Source organism: Phascolarctos cinereus, unplaced genomic scaffold (genome assembly GCF_003287225.1).
Source record: "Phascolarctos cinereus isolate Bilbo 61053 unplaced genomic scaffold, phaCin_HiC Scaffold_1;HRSCAF=81, whole genome shotgun sequence".
Classification (NCBI taxonomy): domain Eukaryota; kingdom Metazoa; phylum Chordata; class Mammalia; order Diprotodontia; family Phascolarctidae; genus Phascolarctos; species Phascolarctos cinereus.
In genome coordinates, this window is record NW_027555514.1 from 93,017,378 (window position 1) to 93,042,307 (window position 24,930).

The 24,930-nt window shown below is 43.1% G+C and overlaps 1 protein-coding gene across 1 annotated transcript; it reads right to left on the reverse strand.

Annotated features, from left to right (window-relative positions):
* Positions 1-3,631: 3,631 nt before the first annotated feature.
* Positions 3,632-24,930, reverse strand: ZNF282 (zinc finger protein 282). Its single transcript, XM_020977512.2, has 8 exons — positions 24,652-24,930; positions 22,629-23,048; positions 18,941-19,067; positions 16,888-17,007; positions 15,052-15,171; positions 9,980-10,093; positions 8,028-8,141; positions 3,632-4,412 (listed from the first exon to the last, which is right to left on the reverse strand). The coding sequence occupies exons 1-8, from the start codon at positions 24,820-24,822 to the stop codon at positions 3,664-3,666; spliced, it is 1,935 nt and encodes a 644-aa protein (XP_020833171.1). The 5' UTR covers positions 24,823-24,930; the 3' UTR covers positions 3,632-3,663.

A 24,930-nucleotide genomic window follows, 5' to 3' on the forward strand; every position in this document is an offset into this window, starting at 1 on the left:
CCTCAGAAACATCCAGGCCTATTTGTACCTGAACAGTATTCCCTTCTTCAATGGCCCAGATGAATGGTCATCTAGACTACCTAAAGACCTCCATTTCTATTTTTGGACAGCTCTAATTATTAGGAAGTTTTTCTCTCAGTAACTTCTACCTACTGGGTCTCACCCTGACTCCTGAAGCCAAACAAAACAAGTCTTATCCCTAGTTCATGACAGCCCCTCAAATAATAATCTCTGCCATTCATATATACTTTGTAGTGTGGCTATTTGTGCACGCATTTAATTCCTCTCCTTAAATTGTAAGGTCCTGGAGAGCAGGGGTCATACCCTATACATCTTTGTATCTCCCACAGTGCCTAGCGTGGTGTCTCAAACATAGCAAGTACTCAATATTTATTGAATGACATTTGGCCATTTGTCAATCTTTTCTTTATTCTTCAACTACTCACCCATCTGAGACCTCTTCTCACCACCATCTGGCCTCAAATTGGCTTATAGAGAGTCAAGACATTTTCAGATATTTGTGTCTGACTCATTGGCTGGAAACAGATACATCATCTTCTCTTGGCTAAAGACGTATAGACCTTCCCCCTTCCATTTCATGTGCTCCTTACAGAGGAGTAGGCTTAAAGAATTTATTCAATCAACTGAACCCAGTCAATGGGTATAACACTGAGAAAGGCTATTCTCAATCAGTGATTCTCAAACTTTCTGGTCTCAGGAACCCTTTACATTCTTAAAAATTATTGAGGATCCCTCAAGGAGCTTTTGTTTATGTGGCTTATGCCTACTGATATTTTTACCATATTAGAAATTAAAAATCTTAGTATTATTATGAAAAGAGTTTTGACATCATAAACTCCCAAAAAGGTCTTGGGAGGGGTCCCTGGACCACATTTTGAGAACCACTTTTCTAGATAATTCTAGATCTTGCTCTGGCTAGTATTATCCAGGATGAATGACAAGGGGGTGAGGCAGGACTGGTAAAAGGCCTGGGAATTCATTCCCAGTCTAATCAAAGCTTGATAAACCAGATTACTTGGGAAATCAGTGGCTCTCAATAATTAAATTTTCTTGCTAACTGGGGTCTAAGTAGAAACTCCTTTTTTTGTTGCAATCCTTATTAAAAATCTTTCAGTAAAGGGAGGCCAGGGGCCAGGGTACAATCTCTCTATTTCACAAAAAGATTTTAGGAGCAACATTCTGAGTCATCCTTAGAGAATGACACTGACAGAGGAGATAGGACTCAGTATAGACTGTTCCCAAGACATCTGCTGTCATTTGGTATGGTATGGTGGAAAGAACATTGGACTTCAGTTCTTGTCTCAGATCTGCCACTAACTCAATCTGTGACCTTGGTTAAGTCACTTCATTAGGCTTCAATTTACTTTCCTGTAAAATGATAGTTGGATAAGATAATCCCTAAAGTCCCTTTTCCACTTCCAACATTCTGTGACTAATTCTCTGACAACATTCCTGATCTCAGCTTTTCCTTTTTTATTAAAATTGGAACATAGCAAAAGCAAACAACGAAAAAAAAAAGCAACTTCTGATAAAACTGGATTCTAGTTAATTTGGGTTTTGCTATATGCAGCCAAGCTGGAGAAAGCCCCAGCACCGTGAACATGTCAGTGTTCCAGCACCTGTAATCTGGACACCCCCTTTTATTTTGCTGCAAGAATTCCCTTTGTTCAGCAATTAGGGGTCTGGGAGAAGCAGAGAAGGAGACGGGGAAAGGTTCAGAAGCTGCGAGCTCAAAAAGGGGTGGTACAAAGGGCTGCCTTGTCACTGCTCCCCAGGCAATCCCCTTTCAAAGTGGGAGAGAAGTAGGGGTCAGAATGCAAGGGAGGGAAAAGTACTTTTTTTAAATAAATGCATTGAGAGCCCCAGGGCACTTCATCCCACCCTCAGTGGCCTTATTTTTTTATTTTTATTTTTATTTTTTTTGCAGGGCCATGCAAGACACAAACACAGAGAATGTGGCCCCTGGGGAGTTAAGGCCCTGGGGCCACATAAGATGCACACATAAAAAAAGGGAGTCAGGTGGCGCTCTCTAAAAAAATATAACAACAACAACAAAAAAAACCCAAACCCTCACCAGGCACCATGACACGTTAGGATCAATGTCCATAACTGTCCTCAACTGTACAGATAGCACCAATTAAGAGAGCCCAGGGGTTAAGGGGCAAGGGAGGAACCACAGCCGGGGCATCTCGGAACTGCGGCTGACATCTACTTGACTCTGGGGAAGAGTCGGCCCGTTCTTCTGGCATAACTACTCTCTACCCCCTCTTTACTGCCCTGCTCCTTTGAGAAGCTGGAATAAATCCGTTTTGGTCCTTAGGCAGGACCAGATCTGACTCCAGGGAAGTGCTAGCCCCTTTCTCTCGTGCAGTCAAGATGCTGCTGTGTCAGCTCTTGAGGAAGGGGGCGGATCCCAGCTCTTCTTCCCTCCCTTAAGAGCTCAGTGAGATCTGCACAAATTGCAGCAGCACAGTCTTCAGTTACCGGATGGAGCACTATGTGAACCATCTGCCCTCCTGTTCTCTCCACCCACAACAGGTACAAGTACTCCCTGTTGGTCCTAATAAGGGTGGGCAAGAGAGGATCAGGCTGAAGCACTAGCTCAAATGATTGAGGTAGGACAGCATGGTGGAACAGCACAGGCACTAGGCTAGAAGTCATGGGGACCCAAGTTCTGGTCCTACCTTGTGACTTCAGGTAAGTTGCTTAGTCTCCCTGTGGGTCAGTTTCCTTATCTGTCAAAGGGGCATAAGGCTATCTTGATCCATGATCCATCACCTGCATAGGTGAAGATCTGGGGTATCTGATCCAGTGGACAGAGAAGGAAGTGGTGAAAGTGAAAGGAGGAAAAGAGCCTAGAAAGTGCTTTGGGAAAGTCTAAAGCACTATTCAAAGACAAGGTGGTGCCACCGTGTTAGAGTGCATCCCTTAACACATCCTTTTCTGTCTTCTTTTTTTCTGTAGGGACTCTCCTACCTACAGTATAAGTGATTGTCCCTTCAGGCCTAGATGGGCCTTGGGGATCCCTGGCTCTCCACTCCCAGGTGCAACACTGCTCAACAGGTAATCCTGGGCTCACGGCTTCCCTTGCTCTGGATCCATGGTCCTATCCAGTAAAGGAGGGAGCAACAGGAGGGTCTCCTCCCTATCCCTTACTTGGCTAGGTCTGAGAAGCATGGCTGAGGTTGAGGGCTAACCCAGGCCCAGTAGCACCAACCACTCTTAATTTTATAGGTGTTTAGTCTAAGACTTCTGCACCATCACCTTCTCATACTGTTCCCGACTTTTGGGCAGGGTTCTGTTGTCAGCCCCTTTGGTCCATGGTCCACTAGGTGAGTGAACACCTGGGCTCTCCATTCAGGCTGGGCAGGGTGGATCAGACATCCTTGCCCAGCTTTCAAGGGGCCTGATCTGGAGTGCAATGAAGGTCCCTAAACCCCAGGACCACATAAGGGGTATGAGGAGGGGGAGAATTACCAGTGATTTTTAATACTCCTATCTGCCTCCCCATCCCAGGCTTCCCTAAGAGGGTTTCAACCCTCCCTCCTTCCTCCAGCCTCATTCCCTCACTAGATTCCCCCACCCTGTCCCCCCATATCCCACCACCAATACCTGCCCCAACCCCCACCCCTCAGCACTGGCCTAGTCCCGTTCCAGTGCCTGGTGGGGCCGAGAGGTCCCAAGGCTGGTGCTATGCACCCGAAGATGGTCCTTGAGTGACTCCTTATATCTGAAACTCTTGCCACACTCGCTACACTGGTAGGGCCGCTCGCCTGTATGGATGCGCTGGTGTTTAAGCAGATTTTGCTTCCGGATGAAGCTTTTGCCACACAGGGCACAATGGAAAGGCCGCTCACCGGTATGTAAGCGTTGGTGATTCTGAAGGTGCTCCTTACGGCTATATGTCTTCTCACATTCAGAGCATTTGTAGGGACGCTCACCCCTGTGGGTCATCTGGTGGCGGATCAGGCCTGAGTGGCAGTTGAAGCTCTTCGCACATTCAGCACACTCAAAAGGCCGATCTTTGGTGTGGCTTCGGTGGTGAATCATCAGGCTCTTCCGTACATCAAACGTCTTGCCACACTGAAGACAGAAGTGCGATTTGTCCTGTCCAGGTGAGAGGAAGTGGCTCCGCTGGTGCTCGCCTGCTATGCTGCTGCTATCACCACCACCACTTTCGCCTGCTGGGCTCCCTGGAGGACTGTGGAGGCCTTCACAGAGGCTCCGTTCCCGTGGGACCATTGGGAAAAGATCATCTAGCATCCCAACAACTCCCCGGCTGGGCCCCCCACCTGGATTCTCAGTGCCAGGGAGTGGGGTGACATTCTGCTGGTGGGACTGGTGCTGCGGTACAGGTAGGGTAGAACTCTTGACCATTAGCAGCCCATCACCTAGGAAAGAGAAAAATGATTGTATAAATTATAATGATAATAATAATCCTAACCCTTTCAAGGGCTTTCACATAGATTATCTCATTTGATTTTAATAACAACCCCATGAAACAGGTAGTATGCATGTATCATTACCCTAATAATAATAATAATAATAATGATGCTAATCTGATGCCTCCTGGCATCCTGGAAGTGAACCTACATTTTCAAAGTCCAACCATTCTGGAAAATAATTTGGAACTGTGCCCCAAAGTTATTAAACTGTGCATATCCTTTAGCCCAGCAATATCATACTGTATCTATACCCAAAAGAGATCAAAGAAAGAGGAAAGGGACCATATATACCAAAATATTTATAGCAGCTCATTTTCTGGTGGCAAAGAATTGGAAACTGAGGGGGTACCCATCAATTGGGGAATGGCTGAACAAGGTATGGTATATGAATGTAATGGTATACTACTGTGTTGTAAGAAATGATGGAAAAAAAAAGAAATGATGAAGAAGATGGTTTCAGAAAAACCTTGGAACACCTGTATGAACTGATACAAAGTGAAACAAACAGAACCTGGAGAGCAATTTATACAATAGCAACAGTATTGCAAAGATAATCAGCTTTGAAAAACTCGGTAACTTTGATCAACACAATGACCAACCACAATTCTAAAGCATTCATGATAAAATATGCTATCCCCTTCCAGATAGAGAACTGATGGATTTTGTACAGACTGAAGCATATTTTATTTTCTCTTCATTTCATTTCTTTCTTTTTTGGGGGGGAGGGGGACATTGCTAAAATGGGAATTTGTTTTGTATGACTATATATATCTGTAACGGGTTTTTTTTCTCTTGCCTTCTCAATGGTTGGGGGACGGGGAAGAGAGCAGGAAATAATTCAGAACGGAAAATAAAACTGAAAAAAAAAAGTCTGTGCCAGCACAGTGTAAGCATTGGTGGGAACCCCTGATCTGCACACGACTCCAATATAGGCCTGATGATGGGCTGTGGCACTGTCACTGAAGGCCCAGCCTTAAAGACAGAGAGCTGCATCACTAGGTTAGCTGAAGGATGATGAGTTTTTCAACCATAGCATCTCGCCAAAGAACCACTCACAGAATTTTTGGGTGATTGACATTTTTCTGCTGGCCAGAACACAACCCCAAAATAATGGGGCTTTCCTGCTGATAGGTATGCTTAATAAAGACAGGAGGTGGGACTAGCTGGGTGAAGAACCTTGCCTCCACGGCTTACTTTTTGTTTTGAGTTAAATTCCTTTGCTTAGAACACCAGAGAGAATCTAGGGGATATCTAACTCTAAATTAGACAGTTTTTTGTATCACAGGGTTCTTATCTCACCTAGATGTAAGGGTGCAAAGGAAGAGACTGACTTAGCGTGGGGCACTTCTCCTGCTTTCATTAGCTAGGTGTGATAGCTATGGATAGAGAGCTGTTAGTCATCTCTCATCAAGAAGGCTTAGTTAGCCACTACGTCCTAGCACAGCGCTTCTGAAACAAAAGTTTCTGGACGTGCATTGGCCAAAAATTAATTCAAAATCAAATGCATAATGAATTCAAGGTGTCTCTGGCAGGGCCTTCCCATGTCCATTCCCACAATGTCACTGCAGCCTTGGTTCTGAACACAAAGCATGCGCACTTTGCACTTCCCATGCCCTCAGGCCACACAACTCTGCTGAACCTTGAAAAGGGGTCATGACTAGAAAAAGTTTAAGAAGCCCTGGCCTAACAGACTGAAGCTGAGATAGCTTGGCAGGCTCTAAAGAGAGAAGTCTAGAAGATGGTAGCAGAGAATAATGCCTACTTACTAGGACAACACTCAGCTGATTAAATTGAAAGCTCCTGGAGAGCAGGGACTGTTTTTGCTTCTTTTTGTATCCCTAGTACTTAGCACAGTGCCTGGCACATTTGTTGTTGTTTGGTCATTTCAGTCTTGTCCAACTCTTTGTGGCCCAATTTGGGGTATTCTGGGCAAAGATACTAAAGTGGTTTGCCATTTCCTTCTCCAGTTCATTTTAGAGATGAGGAAACTGAGGCAAACAGGGTTAAGTGACTTGCCCGGGATCACACAGCTAGTAAGTGTCTGAGGCCGGATTTGAACTCAGATTTTCCTGACTTCAGGTCTGACACTCTATCCACTGTACCACCTAGCTGCCCTGCCTGGAACATTGTAGGCACTTAATAAATGTCTACTGACTGATTTATACTACAGGGCAGAAGTCACAAAGGGACCAAAAAACAAAAGGGAACAAAAAATGCTTCAGGACGCCCAGCAGAGCAAGACAGGCCCTGCGTGGAGCAGATTCAGTGAGAGTAGCTCAGTGACATCATCATCTTGTAAGCTCTGCATTTGAGGGTTTGTGGCACCACAGAGTTAACCTGAACCTGAGGTAGCTATTCTGGAGGTCTCACATGTGTACCCAGGTGCTACGAAGTGTATGTGGGGAAGACGCATTTATTAAATGCCTACTATGTGTCAGGCACTGCGCTAAGCACTTTATGTTATCTCACTTGCTCCTGCCCTGGGAGGTAGGTGGTGTTATGATCCTTATTTTACAGCTGAGGAAACTGAGGCAAGCAGAACTTAAGTGACTTTCCCAGGGACACATGGCTAATAAATGCTACAAGGGCCTAAGGGGGGGTTGCAATCTAGTGGAGGGAGTACTCACACCAATGAAATCATAGATCCTTAAAGTAGGGTGGTAATAATAACAGTTCACATTTATATAACACATGAAAACTGATAACATGATGCCTTCATAGCAGTGGTGCAAGGTAGGTAGTAAAAGTATTCTGCTCACTTTCCAAATGAAGGAACTGAGGTTCAATGACTTGCCCAAGGTTGCAGAATCTGGTAAATGGCAGATCTGAGACTCAAACTGAGGCCTTCTAACTTTAGACCATCCAACTATAGCTGTCCCACACCAAGGAACTACTCGGATTCTTCATTAGATCTGGGCATCTCCTTTTTCAGAAGTGGGAACAGTGGATGGAGCACTGAACTTGTCATAACTCAGGAATAAGTTCAAATCCAGGCTCAGACATTTACTACCTCTATGACTCTAAGCAAGTCACTTCACCCTGTTTGCCTCAGTTCCTCATCTGCAAAATGAGCTGGAGGAGGAAATGGCAAACCACTCCAGTATCTTTTCCAAGAAAACCCCAAATGGGGTCACAAAGAGTGAGACAAGACTGAAATAACTCAACCACACACAAAAAAAATGACAAACTCTATAATGGGCATAACACTAACTGCCTCTGAAATGGCCTGTGATGAAAACTAGAGATGGTTTGTGGACCAGTATTCTTTGGCATGAAGGACGGCTACTACTCCCATGACTCCTCACTCTCAGCAAGGGCTGAAGTGGCCTTTTTTTGCTGTAGCTCCAGCAACTAGCAAGTGGGACTTACTTATCTCAGCTCAGTATTCTAGAAGGATGCCAATCCCTTAGCGTCAGAATGTTACCCTCCAAGTATATACTGACTGGCCACTCTGACTTACACTAAGATCTCTTCCTCCACAGCTGCTCCTGACATTCAGGAAGACCTTTACCATGTCAGCTCAAGCCTTTGTTCCCAGGTCCCCATAGGGTTATTACTCACCGGCACTGGCATCAATCGTCATGTCCCTTTCCACTGAATCTGGTGGGCCCCAGGGATATGGTTCCTCTTCCTGTTTGATCCATGACAGAATGTCATGTGCTGAGATCAGAGATTCTGGGCACATCACACACACAGACACACACACAGACACACACACACACACACACACACACACACACACACACACAAAAAAAGGCAGCATTAGGTTTGGCTGACTCCTCAGCAAAGTATTCAAAACTCTTGTCAGCCAATGCCATTTCCACATTAAGAGTTGGTTACAGTTATCATTCTTTAAATATATTTACCAAATTTCATCTCCTAAATATCCTAGCAATATCCCTGTAAAGTTGGTGGAATAAGGACTGTCATCCACATTTGACTCAGGAGAAAATGAGAGATCAGAGAAGTGAAAAAGACTTGACTTGCTCAAAGTCAGTAGAGCTTCAGTGGCTTCTAACCCTCAGTCCCACATTCTTTCTATTACACCATAGAGGGGAAAAAATGAGTTGTTAAGAAACTTCAATGCTTTGAGGAATAGAGAGGAGAAAAAAAGAAAAAACAACTGATGATTTCTAGGGCTTGATTAGATGATTAACAAATAAGAAGCAGCAATAAGGGACCGAACCAGTATATTGGGTACTGTGTTCCCTGTGGTTCCCTGAGGGCAGTAGCAGAAAGAATCCTCCTCAACAGAACAATGAGGTCAAAAGATTATGAAAGAGCCTATACGCTGGGAAAAGCACTCACTTTGGAGTCAGAAGACTTGAGTTCAAATACTACTTGAAACACTTGTTAGTTGTGAGATCCTGCTGACAAGTTACTTGACCTCTCTGTCCCTCAGTTTCCTCATCTGCGGGATGAGGAGAGTTGGGCTAGCTGGCCTCTGAGGGCCCTTTAAGCTCTAGGTATACAGTCTTGTGATCCCTCTCTTGGGAACGGGATGTTTCCACTGGTCTCCAGGCTTTTAATGTTATAATTTCAAGAAGAAACAAATGAGAAACAAATAAAAACAACAAACTACAGAACTGAAGGGAAAAGTCACTAGTGCACAGCTGCAATTAAAGGTCTTGAAGCTTTAGGAACTCATGATGAAGGCTGGGTTACAATGTTGGTTTTTTTCTTCTGTCCTGGATTAGGGAGCAGTTTCCTTGGCTGCTAATCAAAACCACTAAATCTAGTAGCTACGAGACCTAGAGTCTTCTCTGGCTTCTTCCTTCTGCAAAATAGACGGATGTACCTATCAAGGAATATACTTCTAAGGTACCATCTGTCTTCTAGACCAGTGAACTGTCAGCCAGGAGAGTTTTTACATATCTTTTATTCTTCCGAAACATATCTTCTCCAAAAATTTCCCAAGGGCAATTCTTATTAGAATCAGGTTCAGTTACCAAGAGGGTAATTACTCTCTGACATAGACATGTACAGAACTATTAGAATCTCTTTATTTTGTCCTGGCTGCTTCAAAAATGAGAGACTACGCTATATTAAGCTCTACAGTTAAATGAACACAGCAATGCATTGTTCTGAGGATTAGCATGGTATGATGGAAAAATTAGTAGACTAGAAGTTGGAACCTCTAAGTTCAAGTTTAAGTAGCCCAGCCACTTACTTGTCATGTGACCTTTTGCAAGTCACTTAACCTTCTGAGCCTCAGTTTCCTTACCTGGAAAATGAGGAGTAAATGATCTTTTAAGGCCCCTTCTATTTCTGAAATTCCATGATTCTCTGATCTTTATGAAATCTCATGAATGTTGTAAATATTTTATGCTTAGAAATTCACTCTACCTCTATAACTTGTTCAAAAAATCAAATTGCAGCTGCTCTTTGCTTTAGTAATTTTGAAACAGCCTGTTGGCCAAATCCAGTAAAATCTCACCACCACACTTTTATGAAAACGGATTTTACATACTAGCTTGTACTTGTAATTTTGAAATCAATGAACTTTTCCTCACCTGAATTGGGGTCAGTGGGAATGTCCCTTTCCTCCAAATCCTGCTGATCCCACACACAATGTTGCTCCTCTTGCTTAATCCGGGATAAGATGTCCTGGGTAGAAATTGGGGAGTCTGTTGCGGGGGCAAAAAAAGGCATTAATTTGTTTCTTCATCTCCCACTCCTTATTAAGAGTTGGTTATGGGTGGCAGCTAGGTGGCGCAGTGGATAGAGCACCAGCGCTGAAGTCAGAAGAACCTGAGTTCAAATCCAGTCTCAGACCAAATACTTGACATTTACTGTGTGACCCTAGGCAAGTCACTTAACCCCAATTGCCTTAAAAAAAAAAGAGTTGGTTATAGCTATCTCAAACCATCCCCATTTTCCCTTTTGAGGAATTAGAAACAAACTTAAGTAGGACACAATTTAACCTTGAGAAGCCTTTCTTTCTAGCCTTATCTCTCAACTTGTGCTCCACTCTAGCTGATTGTAACACTTGTCATCCCTTTTACACATTTATCATTTTCCCACTCCACATCTTGGCTCAGGCCATTCCCTACACTTGGAATGCCCTCTTTCTATCTCCCCTTTTTGAAATCCCACCTATTTTTTTAAATTTTTTTTTTGTTTAGGCAATGGGGTTAAGTGACTTGCCTAAGGTCACACAGCTAGTAAGTGTCAAGTGTCTGAAGCTAGATTTGAACTCAGGTCCTCCTGACTCCTGGACCAGTGCTCTATCCACCACGCCACCTAGCTGCCCCAATCCTACCTATTCTTTAAGCCCCAGTTCAAATACCACTTCTTTATGAAGCTTCCCCTGGTCAGTAAGATATGGCCTTTCCTTTTCTGACTCACTGTTTTGCCTTTTTCATTCAATTCTGCAATATATTGCTGAATTGCTGACCTTCAAGATTGTGACCTTCAAGTAAAGGAGCAACAATATCTTAATTATCTTTGCATCTTCCTCAGTGCCTAACAGTGCTTTGCATAAAGTAGGCATTTTATAAAAGACTGATGAATGAATGGCCATTTTCCAGCCAAACAACAGAAGTTACTCCAATGACCCACAGTTTCACTTTACTCTTATTTTAGCTACTTTTGTTGAAAATCTTTCAAAAATGTATTCTTAAACAATACGTATGCTGGACATAAATGATTATTAGTATGAACTTCTAAGGTCCCTTTTTCAAGACCTAAATCCTCTTGCCCAAGTATTGATTATATTGTGCTTTATACAGAGATGCCCTTGGACGCTACCGAGGTATGCAAGGCTATTTGCCCCTACCCCAAATAGCTTTGGACTGCTGTGCTTTTTTGTGTGGTTCTTCAGCCAGGTTTTATAGTCCGTTTCTTACTTCTCCACTGTCACTCCTCATTGTCATCAGTGTGTCCTGCTGCATCTTTTTTTTTTCCTATTTATTGGTACTGATATATGTTTTGACACATTTTCCCCTAAAAAAACAGGTAAGCAAAACCACTTAATATAGTGATTTTGACTGATTTGACTGATGATACATGCTGCTTTCTATTTTTGAAGTTTATTATTTTCTACTTTTCTAATTTATCATTTATTAAAAGAAAGGAATGATGTATGCTTTAATCATTAGAACACAACTGGCCATTTCGTTTGACCTGAATTTTGCTGCTTTTTATCGTGGTCTTCATTTAACACTGTTTTTCTTGGCCTTTCTTTCTTCACCATGTACCAGTTCATGCAGATCTTCTCAAGTTTCTCTGAATTACTCATATTTGTCATTTCTTTTTTTTTTAAGTGGACTCATATTGATGTATTGAACTCATATCCTTAAACTACTTTATACATTTTTTAAATAAATTTTATAAGTGATAGCCAAAAATTTTCAAATGAAAACTCACTATTATAGTAAATTTATTGTTATTATCTTCTCTTTTTAAACAACATATATCCCATTAAATGTTTAACAATATTTAATATTTGTCATTTCTGACAGCATAGCATTCTATGCTAAGATTTGTTTAGCTGTTCCCCAGTTGCTGGGCACACAGTTTGTTTCCAGCTCTTTACTATTGTAAATAGTCTTGCTCTGAATATTCAGGTAGAAATGGGTCCTTCTTTCTGTTATTGACCTCCTTTGGGTATAAACTCAGTAGTGTTATTTCTAGGTCAAAAGAGATGAAAAATTTAGTAATTTTTTTCACATAATTCCAAATTGTTTTTGAGAAAGGTTAGCTCAATTCATAGTCCCACTAACTGTTAATCACAAAATCACAGAACTGGACAGCTAGAAGGGAGAACTCAGAGGCCATCTAGACTAACTCATGTATGAAAGGAATTCCCACCAATTTGTATAAGACAGCCTCTGCTTGAAGACTTCCAAGGATCTAAGCCCCCCACTTCTCAAGGCGTCCCATTCGACTTTGAGACAGCTCTAGCCGTCAGGAAGTTGTTGGGACATTTTTTTTTTTAACATCAAGGCCAAAACTGACCTCTTCACGCTTTCTGCCTACTACTCCTGGTTCTGCTCTCTGGGGCCAAACAGAACAAGTTGAATGTTCCCCGCCATGACAGCCCTTGAAAACTTGAACACAGCTATTATATCTTCCCTTGAGTCCTCTTTTCTCCAGCCTAACATGCCCAGTTGCCTTCCTCCCAACATTCTCCAACAGATCAATGACCTTCTTAAACCATGGCACCCAAAAAGTCTGAGGAGGTCAGAGGATTATCATCTTCCTAGTCCTAGAAGTTATGCCTCTTAATGCAGCTCAGACTTTCTGACATTGCCTTCTTCTATCTTTATCAGTTTGATGATAGTTACAGAGCATTTAATTCTAATAAATAGCTAACATTTATATAGCACTTACTCTATGCCAAGTGCTGTGCTAAGCACTTTGCAAATATTTTCATTTGATCTTAACAAAAACCCTGGAAGGCAGGTGCTATTATTATCATCTCCATTTTATATATGAGGAAACCAAGTCAAACAGAAGCTAAGTGACTTGCCTAGGTTCACATAGCTAGTAAATGTCTAAGGCAAGATTTGAACACAGGTCTTCCTGACTGTAGGCCCAGTACTCCATTCACTCTGCCACCTGGCTGCCCATTTATTAATGTGCCCAGCACATGCTAAGCAGTGGTGGGCATAAAGTCATAACTCAGCCTTCTCAATTATTATTAATTCTTTTTATTAGATAGTTGCTGGTAGTTTGCATTTCTTTTTTGGAAAATTGTTTGCATCCTTTAACCAAACATTTTCCCAATCCATTTCTTTTCTTCCAATTCCAGTTCCACTGAATTTGTTGTTGTTGTTTTCTTGACAAAAGTCTTTTAAATTGAATATATTTGAAATAACTTATTCTGTTGTTTATAATCTTCTTTATCTGGTATCTTCTTAGGAATTCTTCCCCTAGCCAGTTGTGAACAATGTAACTTCCACTGAAGATGACTGAAAGGGCTATGGTGCATGGCTAGGACAGAATGCTATTTCACAATGAGAAATGACAAATATGAAGAATTTCTTTTTAAATGGCAAAAATTATACGGACTGAGGTAGAACAAAATAAGCAGAAGAAAAAAACCAATATGTACCCTGACTAAAACATAAATTAAAAGGTCACTGAAAGGAATCTGAACTCCAAATAAAAACTAACGAAAGTCCCAGAGAATAGATAATAAACATACCTACCACCTCGTGGCAGAACGGCAAGGTACACCAACGATGGAATGCTGTCTGTATATGCTTGTATACACTGTTAGATGTAGTTGTTGTAGTGGATGTTTGTGCCTGTTTTTCTTTGTCAGGAGGGTTTATATGGAGGGAGGGGGGAAGGGAAGTGTTGAAATTATTGTGATGTAAAGGCAAAAGGTATTGATGATGTGTGTGTGTGTGTGTGTGTGTGTGTATATTAATGTAATCTTCCTTTGTCCTCCTTTCTCTTGTCCCTTTGCTTCTATTCTGTGCTGCCTTAATGTGTTAATTTGTTTAGGATGATTTCTTCAGATATATTGATACTGAGAGGCAAGGCACATGGCTATCGACATTCACAGCATAGAAAACTTCTCACTGCTGCTGGAGCAGTTGGGCATGGTGTGATAACAATAAGAGCTGACGTTTATATAACACTTTAAGGTTTGTGAAGCACTGTTACTCCACTTGATCCTCACGACAACCCAGGGAGGTAGGTGCTATTATTATTTTTATTTTACAGATGAGGAAACTGAGGCTGTTAGCGGTTAAGTGACTAGCCTAGGGTCACCCAGCTATTGAATATCTGAGGCAGGCCTTGAATTCATATCTCCCAGACTCCTAAGTCCAATGCTCAGGCCATTTGGTCCTTTAGCTGCCTAATTAATCACAGTTCTACCATGGCATTTAGGTCCTCAAACCCACTGGCAGAGTTCTAGCATATAAGAAGGTGGGTGATTGAGACTAGTCTTGACAAGGAGAGAATGAAGTGTCGATACTGGAGAGAGAGTTGGGCATGAACCATCATGATCAAAGGAACGATGCCTTAGGAGATGTGAAAAGAAGGCCTGCATGTGCCCTACATCTGGGAGGTATGGCAACCCCAAAGTCATCCTCCTAATGTGTGTTCACAGGTGTTTATTTTGACTGCCCTGGTAGCTACACAGATTCGTCCCTTTGGGAGCACATAATGATGGCAGCTTTGAGATCAGAGCTAGCGTAGCACTATTTGTCTGAACTGAGTCAGCTGAGTCTGCTTCCAGAGGCCTTGAAGAAGAAAGGTTCCTTGGGTGAGGAGGTAAGAGGAGTTGGGCATTCTTACACAAACACCTTGGTGAAGGCCTGGGGGTAGTTCCCCACCTCTCCTACAAGGTGAAATGAAAGGGCTTTGCAACAACTGTTATCCTCTGCTCTGAGGCCATTATCACTTACCGGATATATAACCCATGGTTGAACTAGCTAAAATCTGACCTTTAAAGTGACTTTGCATGTTATCAATATGAATTCCAGAAGCTTAGGATAGAAAGGCACCTTGTAGGAGGTGACTGAGCTTCACCCGTGCCTACCTGACAATGCCCATTTGGGCCACAGTTGCCTCCCTGCCTCCTTTCCTTTTCCTTGAAATCAGCAGATGTTTTCTGCTCACTTACCGGTAACAGTGTCTGCAACAACTTCTCTTTCTTCTGAGCACCTCTGAACCCTGGCACACAATGGTTCTTCCCTCTTCACCTGAGAGGAAGCAGCTGGTGCTTGGATCAGAGCTTCTATAGCTAGGAACAGAGAACTGCATTATTATAGCATTACTTTCTCCCTTGTCATTTTTCTAAGTTATCGTTTCCATGATGGAGTCCAGAGTAGCAGCCAGCTGGCAGAATCACAGAGGTAGCACATGCCTAAACCAGGCTAACAGTAAAATGGGGAGCAGAGTCATGGGGGATCCTATACAACAAAGAGAAATGGAAAGGGGGAGTGGTCATCCTAACAATGCATGATATTTATAGATCATTTTAATGTTTGCAAGGCACTTGACACACAAGTATTTCCTTGGATGCTCCTAACAATACACTGGGAGGTAGATGACACAGGTATTATTAGTCCCATTTGACAGAGGAGGAAACTGAAACCCAGAAACTTACCCGTGATCATAGGGCTACTTAGAGCCAGAGGTGGGATTCAAAGGCAGGTCTCCCAGGTCAATGGTCATTTCAAGACACCATCCTGCCTCTCAAAGTGGGGGAAGATCAGAGGAAGGGCACACCAAAAACAGGAATAAGCATGAATGGGATTACTGGTTAGTACCTTATTAGAGCAGGGTTTCCTCACCCTTCTTTGTGTCAGGAACCCCTTTGGCAGTCTGGTGAAGGTTATAGACCTTTTCCATGAATAATTTTTTAAGAATAAAATAAAACATATAGGAGGGCAAAGGAAACCGATTATATTTGAATACAACTATCAAAATGCTTTTTAAAAATAAAAACCAATTTCTGGGGTCCTGGTTTGAGAATCATGATTTAGAGCATGGTGCCAATAAGACTGTGAGTTTCATCCCCATGAAGGCAGTTGGCTTTGCTCTTTTCCCCAACCAAAGACTGTCCCCCTGGCACTGGCTAGATTTCCTGTAAATGCATGCTGTCAATCACAAAGAAGACAGGTGAAGAGTGTGGGGCTACTTCAGTACAAACCCATTCCTTCTATAAGGAAAAGCACATGTCCTATTTATGGTAGTTCAGTAGCAACAACTTTATATAGGTAGCTGGAGGCAGGTAGGCAGTACAGTGGAGAGAGCACTGAGCCTGGAGTCAGGAAGACCAGAATTCAGATCTGGCTTCAGACATTTACTAGCTGTGTGATCCTGGGCCAGTCACTTAACCTCTGTCTGCCTCAACTGCCTCTTTCCTGGGAGTAATAATAGCACTTACCTCCCAGGGTTATGAGGATCAAATGAGATAATAATAATTATAAAGCACCTAGGACAACACTCAATATGTAGTAGGCACTTAATAAATGCTTGTTTCCTTCTTTCCTTTATGAAGACAAGTCAATCCTAAAGCACCCAATGCATCTCATGGAAGCTTAAAACTAGGTCACACTGTGCTGAAGAGTTACCAAAGAGTAGAAGAAGGGGAAGGGCCGGGGTCACAAAGGCATAGTGTTTGAAGAACCCCCTATCTATTCCCTTGGGTACTGGTAGGAGCAAGGTATAGGGAATGGAGGTGGCTTCTGTCTCAGGGTTGCCCTGTTTGGTCTCATTTCTCTTTCCAGCCTTTCTTTCTTCTGTGCCCTGTTTCCTACAGTCTCTAGCTCTTCAGTATGTTTTGTTCTGTTTTGGTAAAAGGGTCTTGGAAAGTAGATGTATTCCTAAAGCTGTAGCTGTCTTGTATGGGCTAAAACTCTTAATTATAAGTGGTCAGGACTAAGACAACTTACTCACACCAAGAATAACTAAGCTTTCTGACTGCTGGACGCCTGCCTATAGAGGTGCCTACCTGTGCTAGGATCCATTGGGATTTCTCTCTCCTCTGGGTTATGTTGTTCCCACACACATGGCTCCTCCCTTGGCTCCACCCGAGACTGAGCATCTGGCTTGGGCATTGGATTCTCAGCACCTGTGAACAAATTTTACGGGAATGAATGCACATTTACCAAGCGAACTACATCCAGGGTAACAACACAGACACATGGAACCCTCTGCACGTTCCATTCATGAAAACTCCATTACTAGCCCAGGCAAATGTGTGAATCAGAGAAATCATAAAAATTGGCATAGAAATGGTCAAATCTCCATCAGGGAGGGCAGTCAATCTCAAAGAAAACCAACTGATGAAACTAACTTTGGCTTATTCTGAGCCTATCAGACTGGAGAAAAGAGGCAGAGGGGAGCAGAAAGGTCTAAGTAATGAGTACCTTAATACTATATACTTTAAGGAACATGACTGCCTCCACCTAGGGGAAACAGCTGGCATGATCCTCACTGGGAAACACCTCAGAGATATAACCCTTGGAACCTTTACTCCTCTTTGAAACAGACAGTAGCGTGTACAGATATTCATTTGTAAAACCTAATTACTTTGGACTGACTTGCTAGGGACAGGAAGGCCAATTTTGAATTAATGATAAATCTAAATAACAGAATACTATTCAAAGTCAGGGCTTTTACTTATTCAAACTAGATCAACCAAAATATTAATAAGCAGATATCCTTAGAAACACTGTTTTAATAAAGACATAAGACCTGGAAACACTTGTATGAACTGATGTAGAACCAAGTGAACAATTTATACAATAACATCATAAAGACAATTAACTTTGAAACACTTAAGAATCTTAATCAATGTAATGATCAGCCATGATTCCAGAGGTCTCATGATGAAGTGTGCTCCCCATTTCCTAAGACGTGATAGACTTAAGATGCTGATGAAAACATAAATTTTTTGGACATGGCCAATGTAGGAATTTGTTTTGTTTGATGATGCATATTTGTTATAAGGATTTTGTTTTTCTTTTCCTTTTTTAAAATTTTGATAGAGAGGGAAAAGTTAGGAGGGAGAGAAAACAGATTTTTGTTGAAGACAAATGAAAATTTAATTTTTTTTAATTTGAAAAAGAATAGATAAAAGAGACATGTAGATAGCATTTGTATGTAGTTAATCATTGCATGAAAAATCATGCTTCTAAAGCATTTGGAAATAGTTTGTTCTCTTAAGTAGTTTCAACATTCCCCCAGAAATCCTTTTTTCCAGTATTAATTTGCCTAGTAAAGCCTTCATTCAGAGATATGGCAAAGATAAATGTCAGCCCCATCTCTCTGCAAAGGATCATAAATTCTAAATGAGTGGGATTCAAATTAACAGGATTTTGCTGTCCTTTAGAACTGATAACGGTGTGGGACTGATATAGCAGGAGACACTACTTTTATTAACTGTATTGTAATTATCATGTCAGTTGTAAACAAGTTGTCCCTCCAAGATATGCTAGTTGCTTTGCTTATAGTATGAATAGGGATTTGGGTAACATCTTCCATTTGTATAGGGCTTTATACTTTTCAAACTGCTCCCATAGGGGAGGACTCTACCCATGATTTCATTGGTTTAGGGAACTCCCAGTGAGGAAACCCCTTTTACCAATGCATATCTGCAAGTATTCTGCAACTACAATCTTAGAGAGCTGAAAACTGAGAGTTTAGGTATATTGCCCAAGATCACAGAGCCGGGATTCCAGAAAGCCCACGAGGAACCCAGGCCTTCTTGTCTCCCAGGCTGGCTCTCTCTCCGCTACATGACACTGCCTCTGTCCATAAACATAATTTTTATTTTATCCTTAAACTTCCTCTATGAGGTAGGAAGGAATTCTCTCCATTACACAGAAGAGAATACTGAGGCCAGGGGAGATAGCCTAGACCAAGGCTACTCAGGGAGTCAGTGACACAATCAGGACTAGAAGACAACTATCCTGATTCCTTACCCATTGCTCCTTCACATTGTCTCTACAGCCTCAGTCAAGCACAGATAGACAGAAAGAGGAGACAAAGGCAGCTTTTACCTAGTGACATTAGGGTTTTGTAGTTCTCCTTCACGAGGTTATTGTAAAGCTCTTTCTGCCACTCATCCAAATTCTTCCACTCATCCTCAGAGAAGTAAACGGCTATATCCACGAAAGTCACAGGCACCTGAAATGGCAAGTATCCTAACTCAATATCTCTGGGAATCACTCCCCTCCAGATCTTCCTTTACCGACTTCCTGATGGAACCAAGTCCAGAGTCTGTAGTGAAGCCTTATATAAAATGGCTCCAGGCTCCCACCTTTCCATCCTTATTTCCCAAGGTGCACCTTCCTCTCCAGGCGGCATCCCTCTCTCTCACCCATCTGCCTTCTGTAACTTTGTTCACACTGTTCACCTTGCTTGGAAAAGTTCCACCTTTTTTTTTTTCCTATTTGTGGAAGTTCTATTCATCCTTCATGGCCCACCTCAAGTCCCACCTTCTCCATGAACCTTCCCTGACCACTGCAATCCACATTGAACTCTCATATGCAATTGCAATTATTTCCTGTATTATTCATTTTAATTGGTCTTCAAACATTCATTAAAGGCTTACTCTGTATAAGGCACTGTGGAAAGTGCTGGGGTTATAAAGAAAGGCAAATGATAAGTATTCCTGCGTTCAAGGAGCTCACATTCTAATGATGGAGATACCACATAAATATCTAGATCTATACAAGATATATGGAGGAGAAGAGGAAGGTAATCTGATGTCAGATGGCACTAGCAGTGTCTGGAGGACCACGAAGCAAGGATACGAGTACTAAGAATGGGATATGAGTTGAGCCTTGAACGAAGCCAAGGAAACTAGGAGACAGAACAATCCAAGTAATGGGTCAGAGTCCAGGCACAGAGACAGGTAGACTGGTATAGCTAGATCATAGTTTGTGGAGGGGAGTAAGGTGTGAGAAATGTAGGAAGGGGCCAGGTTACAAAGAATGCCCAACAGAGGCCTTTATATTTGATCCTGGAGGTAATAGGGAGCTACTGAGGCTCAGTGGGGTAGGGGTGGGGTGGAGGAGGTGACATGGTTTTACCTATACTTTAGGAAAACTACCTTGGCAGCTGAGTGGAGGATGAACTGGAAAGGAGTGAGACTTGAGGCAGGGCCAATAGTTAGAAGGCTCCTGTAGTAGTCCAAATGAGACAGGATGATAATCAGAACAAGGGTCGTGACTGGATGAGTGGCAAGAAGGAAACTAGAATGTATGAGAGTTGTTGTGTAGATAGAAATAAGATTTGGCAACTTCTTGGATACATGGGACCAGTGAGAGTCTGAGGAATCAAGGATAACACCAAGACCGAAAGCGTGGGTGACAGGGAGGATGGTGGTGCCCTCAGCAATAATAAGGAAAGGCAGGAGAGCTTAGGGGGAAACAGAACTTTAGCACAGGAGCGCACACTGCCTGGCCTTACTTAAGCTTTCTGTATAGAGTAGGCCTTTGAATTAAACGCTACAGGAGGCACATTCTTTTTGGAGTCTAATGTGATTAAGGTATGGTATCACTTCTTGGAAGTGCTTTCAATCACCCAAGCACAATGAAGTCCTGATATGAGGCAGTAATCAGGTCAAACTGCAGGTCAATCACCTCTAAACAGGTAGTTATAGGTTTCTCACAGGAACATGGAAAACTGTATATTTATATATAAAAGATATGTATCATCATTATACATATATATACATATATATATATGTGTATATATATATATATAAAAGATATCGCATCCATCTCATATACATTTCTCAATTTTCTATTCTTTGTACGGGAGAATGTTCATGTTTGTTCAGTTCATGATAGTAAAAAAGGAAAACTTAAAAAAATAAAACAAAAGCAGAACCCCTTCCCCCCAAAAAATGTATGTGATCTAACTCTGGAAGCATTCCATACCAAGGCTTCAGTTGTGTTATAAAAGTTAAGAAGTAATACCATAACAGTGTCCTGAAAATGGAGAGTGTACTTAATTCCTCAAAGAAGGCAGAATCTGTAGCTAGATCATTAAAGAGGGGTTTATGGTGGCCAAACAGATGTGAGAGTGAGAATGTCTTTTGCTAACCAAATGAAGATGGGCATCTCTCTGGTTTTGGTTTATCAATGACCAGACTGAAAGAAGGGGCCAGTCATTCCATGAAGTCACTTGCTCCACAGTGTCATGTTTAGTAATTGTTTAGTATTTCTAAATGCTATTCCTAAATTGTTTAGTGACCTTAACTGGCACGATGCACTTTTGAAAAAATCATTGCTGCTATGAAATAAAACTTTTATTTCACAAGGACCTATAAGGATGAGTGGTGGGAACTGCTTGAGGAAAGGGAGGTCTTTCCTGAGCTAGCAGGGGGAATTTTGCTGGCCAGAGCCTCTCTCCAAGTAGTTGTTTGTACATTTATTAAGTGATATGTCTGATCCAGGGATGTGCTAGAGCCACCTCCAGCTGGCTGGAGGAAGCAGATTACTAAATTGCCAGTCTCAGAAACCAACAACCACTACAAAATCAGGGTTTGGTTTATTGTTTTGTTGCATATCTAGACTTAGGAAAGTGATGGAGAAAATGTTAACAACGCAGATTAAACTTAAAAGGGTGTCATGTGAACATCTCCCCCCACCCCCTTCCTGAGAGCTGGTTATTAAACATTCACCAGCATACTCCTGTGTGTCTGGCAGATTTGGCTTAAAAATAACAGTAGATTGTTTCTCTTCCACATAACTTTAACTGAGCCTTCATTTCCACTTAGAGATCAAGGCCATACAATATGAATTCTTAAAATTTTTATTGCGCTTCTTTTCTCCCATTTTAGAAGAATAAATACTTCCCCCACCCCTTGCCAAGGCTAATTCCTTTCCCTGTGCCCTTAGGTTCCACCTCCTTCAGGACCTTAGTTCATCAACTACATTCTTTTTCCCTACCCCTTTCAGTCCCTCCCTTTTAACTTGCTCCTTCTCTGCCTATAAACATGCTTAGGTTGCCATATTTAAAAAAACAAAAAAACCCCTACCATCTCTTGATCTTTCTACTGTTGTGAACTTCCATCTTTTACAGTGAAATTAAAAAAAATATATATATACTCTTCTACCTCTATTTTTTCATAATCTACTTGCTCTTTAGTCAAATTAAATCTAGGTCACCTCCATCCAATCCATTCTGCTCTCCAGTACCAGATCAAACTTCCTAAAAAAAAATTCAGATATGTCTCCTATACCAGAGTTGGCAAATGTGTACGTGGCCATGTGGTCCATGAAATTTCTGAGTACTGCCCAAATCAGATTAAAATGTAATTGGGAAAAATTTAACAGAATAAATAAAAATACAATAAAAATATAGATAATATTTCATTTTAGAACTAAGTAAATATTTGGGCCATAGGGACCCTTAGGTATAGTAGTTGAGTTTGACACCATTGTCCCACATCACCCCCTCAAGGCCTCAATGGATACCTGCTGTCTAAAAAATAAAATAGGCTTCAATCAACTTTTCTAGTCTTACCTCTCAGTACTACTCTACACATACTCTATGCTTCAGCCAAACTGGAATATTTGTCAATCCCAAAGGAGTCCCATCTGCTCAAACAGAGGAGTTTGACCTTTATAGGCAACAGGGATCAATGGGAGGTTCTGAAGCTATGGAGTATCATGATAAAGTTATACATATTGTTTGCCCGTATCCCCCCATCATGTGGCATGGTTCACAGCCTACCTTGGGGACCTCGCCCTTGCTGCCCGGCGGGAGACGGAGGACCCAGAAGTTCCTGTTTCTCAGCAGGTTCTCCATGTTCTCCAGCCTCCTCTGGAGCAGCCCGTACTCCTGCAGCAGGGTGCCCAGCACGGCCCACTTGCTCTCCATATGGTTCCCAAACTCCACGGCCGTCTTCTCACAATCAGCGAGCTTTTTCTCTGCTGTCCCTGTCCGCCCCTCCAGGTTCAGCAGCTGGCTGGCCTGGGCATCCACCTTTCTCTCCACAGCCTGAATGGCGGCCACCACAGTCCAGAGGGAGATCTCAGCTGTGGGCAGCTGGGGCTCCCTCATCATTCGGTCAGGGTAAACAGGTGCCCTCTCCGGGAAGGCAGGAAACTGGAAGGGCATTGGACGCCTGGCGTCCATGTCCCATTCTTGAGCCTGGTGAGAGGACGAAAAGAGATACGTGAGGATGATGATCTTTCTGAAAGGCCAGAGGCTGGTCTAAGTAAAAGCTATACAAGCAGATGGCCATTCAGCATCTGATGCTCCTCACCACCATCACACGCTCTTCTCCTTGCGCATGAGATGTCTACCATCACTCAAAGACTTCCTCACATTCCCTGCTTCCTGCAGGTTGACTTGATATTTCTACCACCTTCAGGCTTATAAGAGTCAACGTGATCACCACCACCTAGCCCCAGCAAGGAGAGAATTATGACGTTCACCAACTTGACAAGTTCCTTTTAAAACAATTCAGACCTTCAGCCTAGATTATCAGATAGTACTGTTTTTGAGTAAGATGGCACTTTCCCTGAGGGCTGGACATAAACATTTATACGTGTCTAACATCTCATAATACCCTTTAAAGTACATATAGATCAATGTGCCTTTTCACATGTGCCAGTGTGTGTGCAGTGGGTGGAGGGTTGTGGTGAGAGAGTACTAGTGTGACTGTAGCAACAGATGAAAGATAAATTACTTTGAGCATATTCTCTTAAACAAGGCAAGGAATATATATGGGACACATTTTAGAAAGATTTCCATCCAAAATGGTTAAAGGAATTAAACCACCCCCACCCCTCACTCCCAGACATTTTTGGTACTTTAAGAGGTAGGCTTTGATTATCTGGACAATTCACTTATTCAAGGAGGCAATATTCTTCATGTAAGTGCACACACATGCATGCATACATGTATACATTCATTCATACATACATACTCCTCTTAGCAACCCAGGTGATATGAAAGCCACAGATACTAAGGCAATGGCCTTTTATAGGACTAAAAGGTCTGCCAACACCTAGAAACCAACTAATGCCAGCTCTCATCCCATCCTGTCCCTATTTTAGTTCCTCAAGGTAACTCAGTTTGCATTCTGCTGGGTTAGGAAGGAAGGAAGGAAGAAAGGAAGGAAGGAAGGAAGGAGGAAAGGAGAGAGGGAAGGAGGGAGGGAGGGAGGGAGACAAGAAAGGGAGAGAAAGAAGGAAGGAAGGGAGGGAGAGAGAGAAGGAAGGAAGGAAGGAAGGAAGGAAGGAAGGAAGGAAGGAAGGAAGGAAGGAAGGAAGGAAGAAAAGGAGGGAGAGAAGGAAGAGGAGGGAGTCCTGGACAGGGCCTGGGGCAAGGCAGGGTGCTGGGGCAGTCTTGACACATCCCTACCAGGTCTGGGGGTTCTGGAAGGAGGACCCCGTGGCCCTTGCTCAGGTGTGGCTGGCAAAGAGAGCAGAGCCCCTAGCCCAAGTTGTTAGCCGCCCCTCCCCTGGCAGCCCACACCCGGGGCACGGTGGACCCAGTATGGCTAATGAGAGGGGGCCTGCCCCGGAGGTCCAGAGGCCTAATGCTCTGCAGCTAGCCCCTTCCTCTTGCCGGGCCTCAGTTTCCTGCTCTGTAGAATGAGGCGTGGGGGCCTTCTCCTGGGCCTGGCGTGGGGCCGACGGCGGCGGCTTCCCCGCCCACGGCTGCAGGGGGGCCGCAGGCTAGGGAAGCTTCCTCTGCGCCCCAATCCCGCGGACGCCGGCCTAGGGGCGGGGGGGGGGGTCCGCACCTGCATGGGAGGAATGCCCTCGGCCATCTCCCCTGCTCGCGACGCGCCGGGCTCCTGGGGGCAGACCTCGTCGTGGGGCAGCGCCTGGGCCCAGCTCCAGCTCGCGCTGTCCAGTCCCAGGCCCTGGATGGCCAGCTGCTGGGGCTGCGGCCGTGTTGACACAAACTGCATCCTGGGAGTCCTGTTCCCCTCTCAGGCCGGCCAGCGAAGGGAGGAGCGGTTCCCAGCCTCCTTCCCCCTCGCCGAGGCCGGACAGCTCCATCTACAGCCCGTAGGAGC

Coding starts and splice junctions, on each gene's coding strand:
- ZNF282 (XM_020977512.2), bottom strand. CDS start 24,822: ATGCAGTTTGTGTCAACACGGCCGCAGCCCCAGCAGCTGGCCATCCAG. Junction 10,094..15,051: donor TGTTGCAGACACTGTTACCG/GTAAGTGAGCAG, acceptor CCCCCGCAACAG/ACTCCCCAATTTCTACCCAG. Junction 4,413..8,027: donor GACGATTGATGCCAGTGCCG/GTGAGTAATAAC, acceptor TCTCTTTCCTAG/GTGATGGGCTGCTAATGGTC.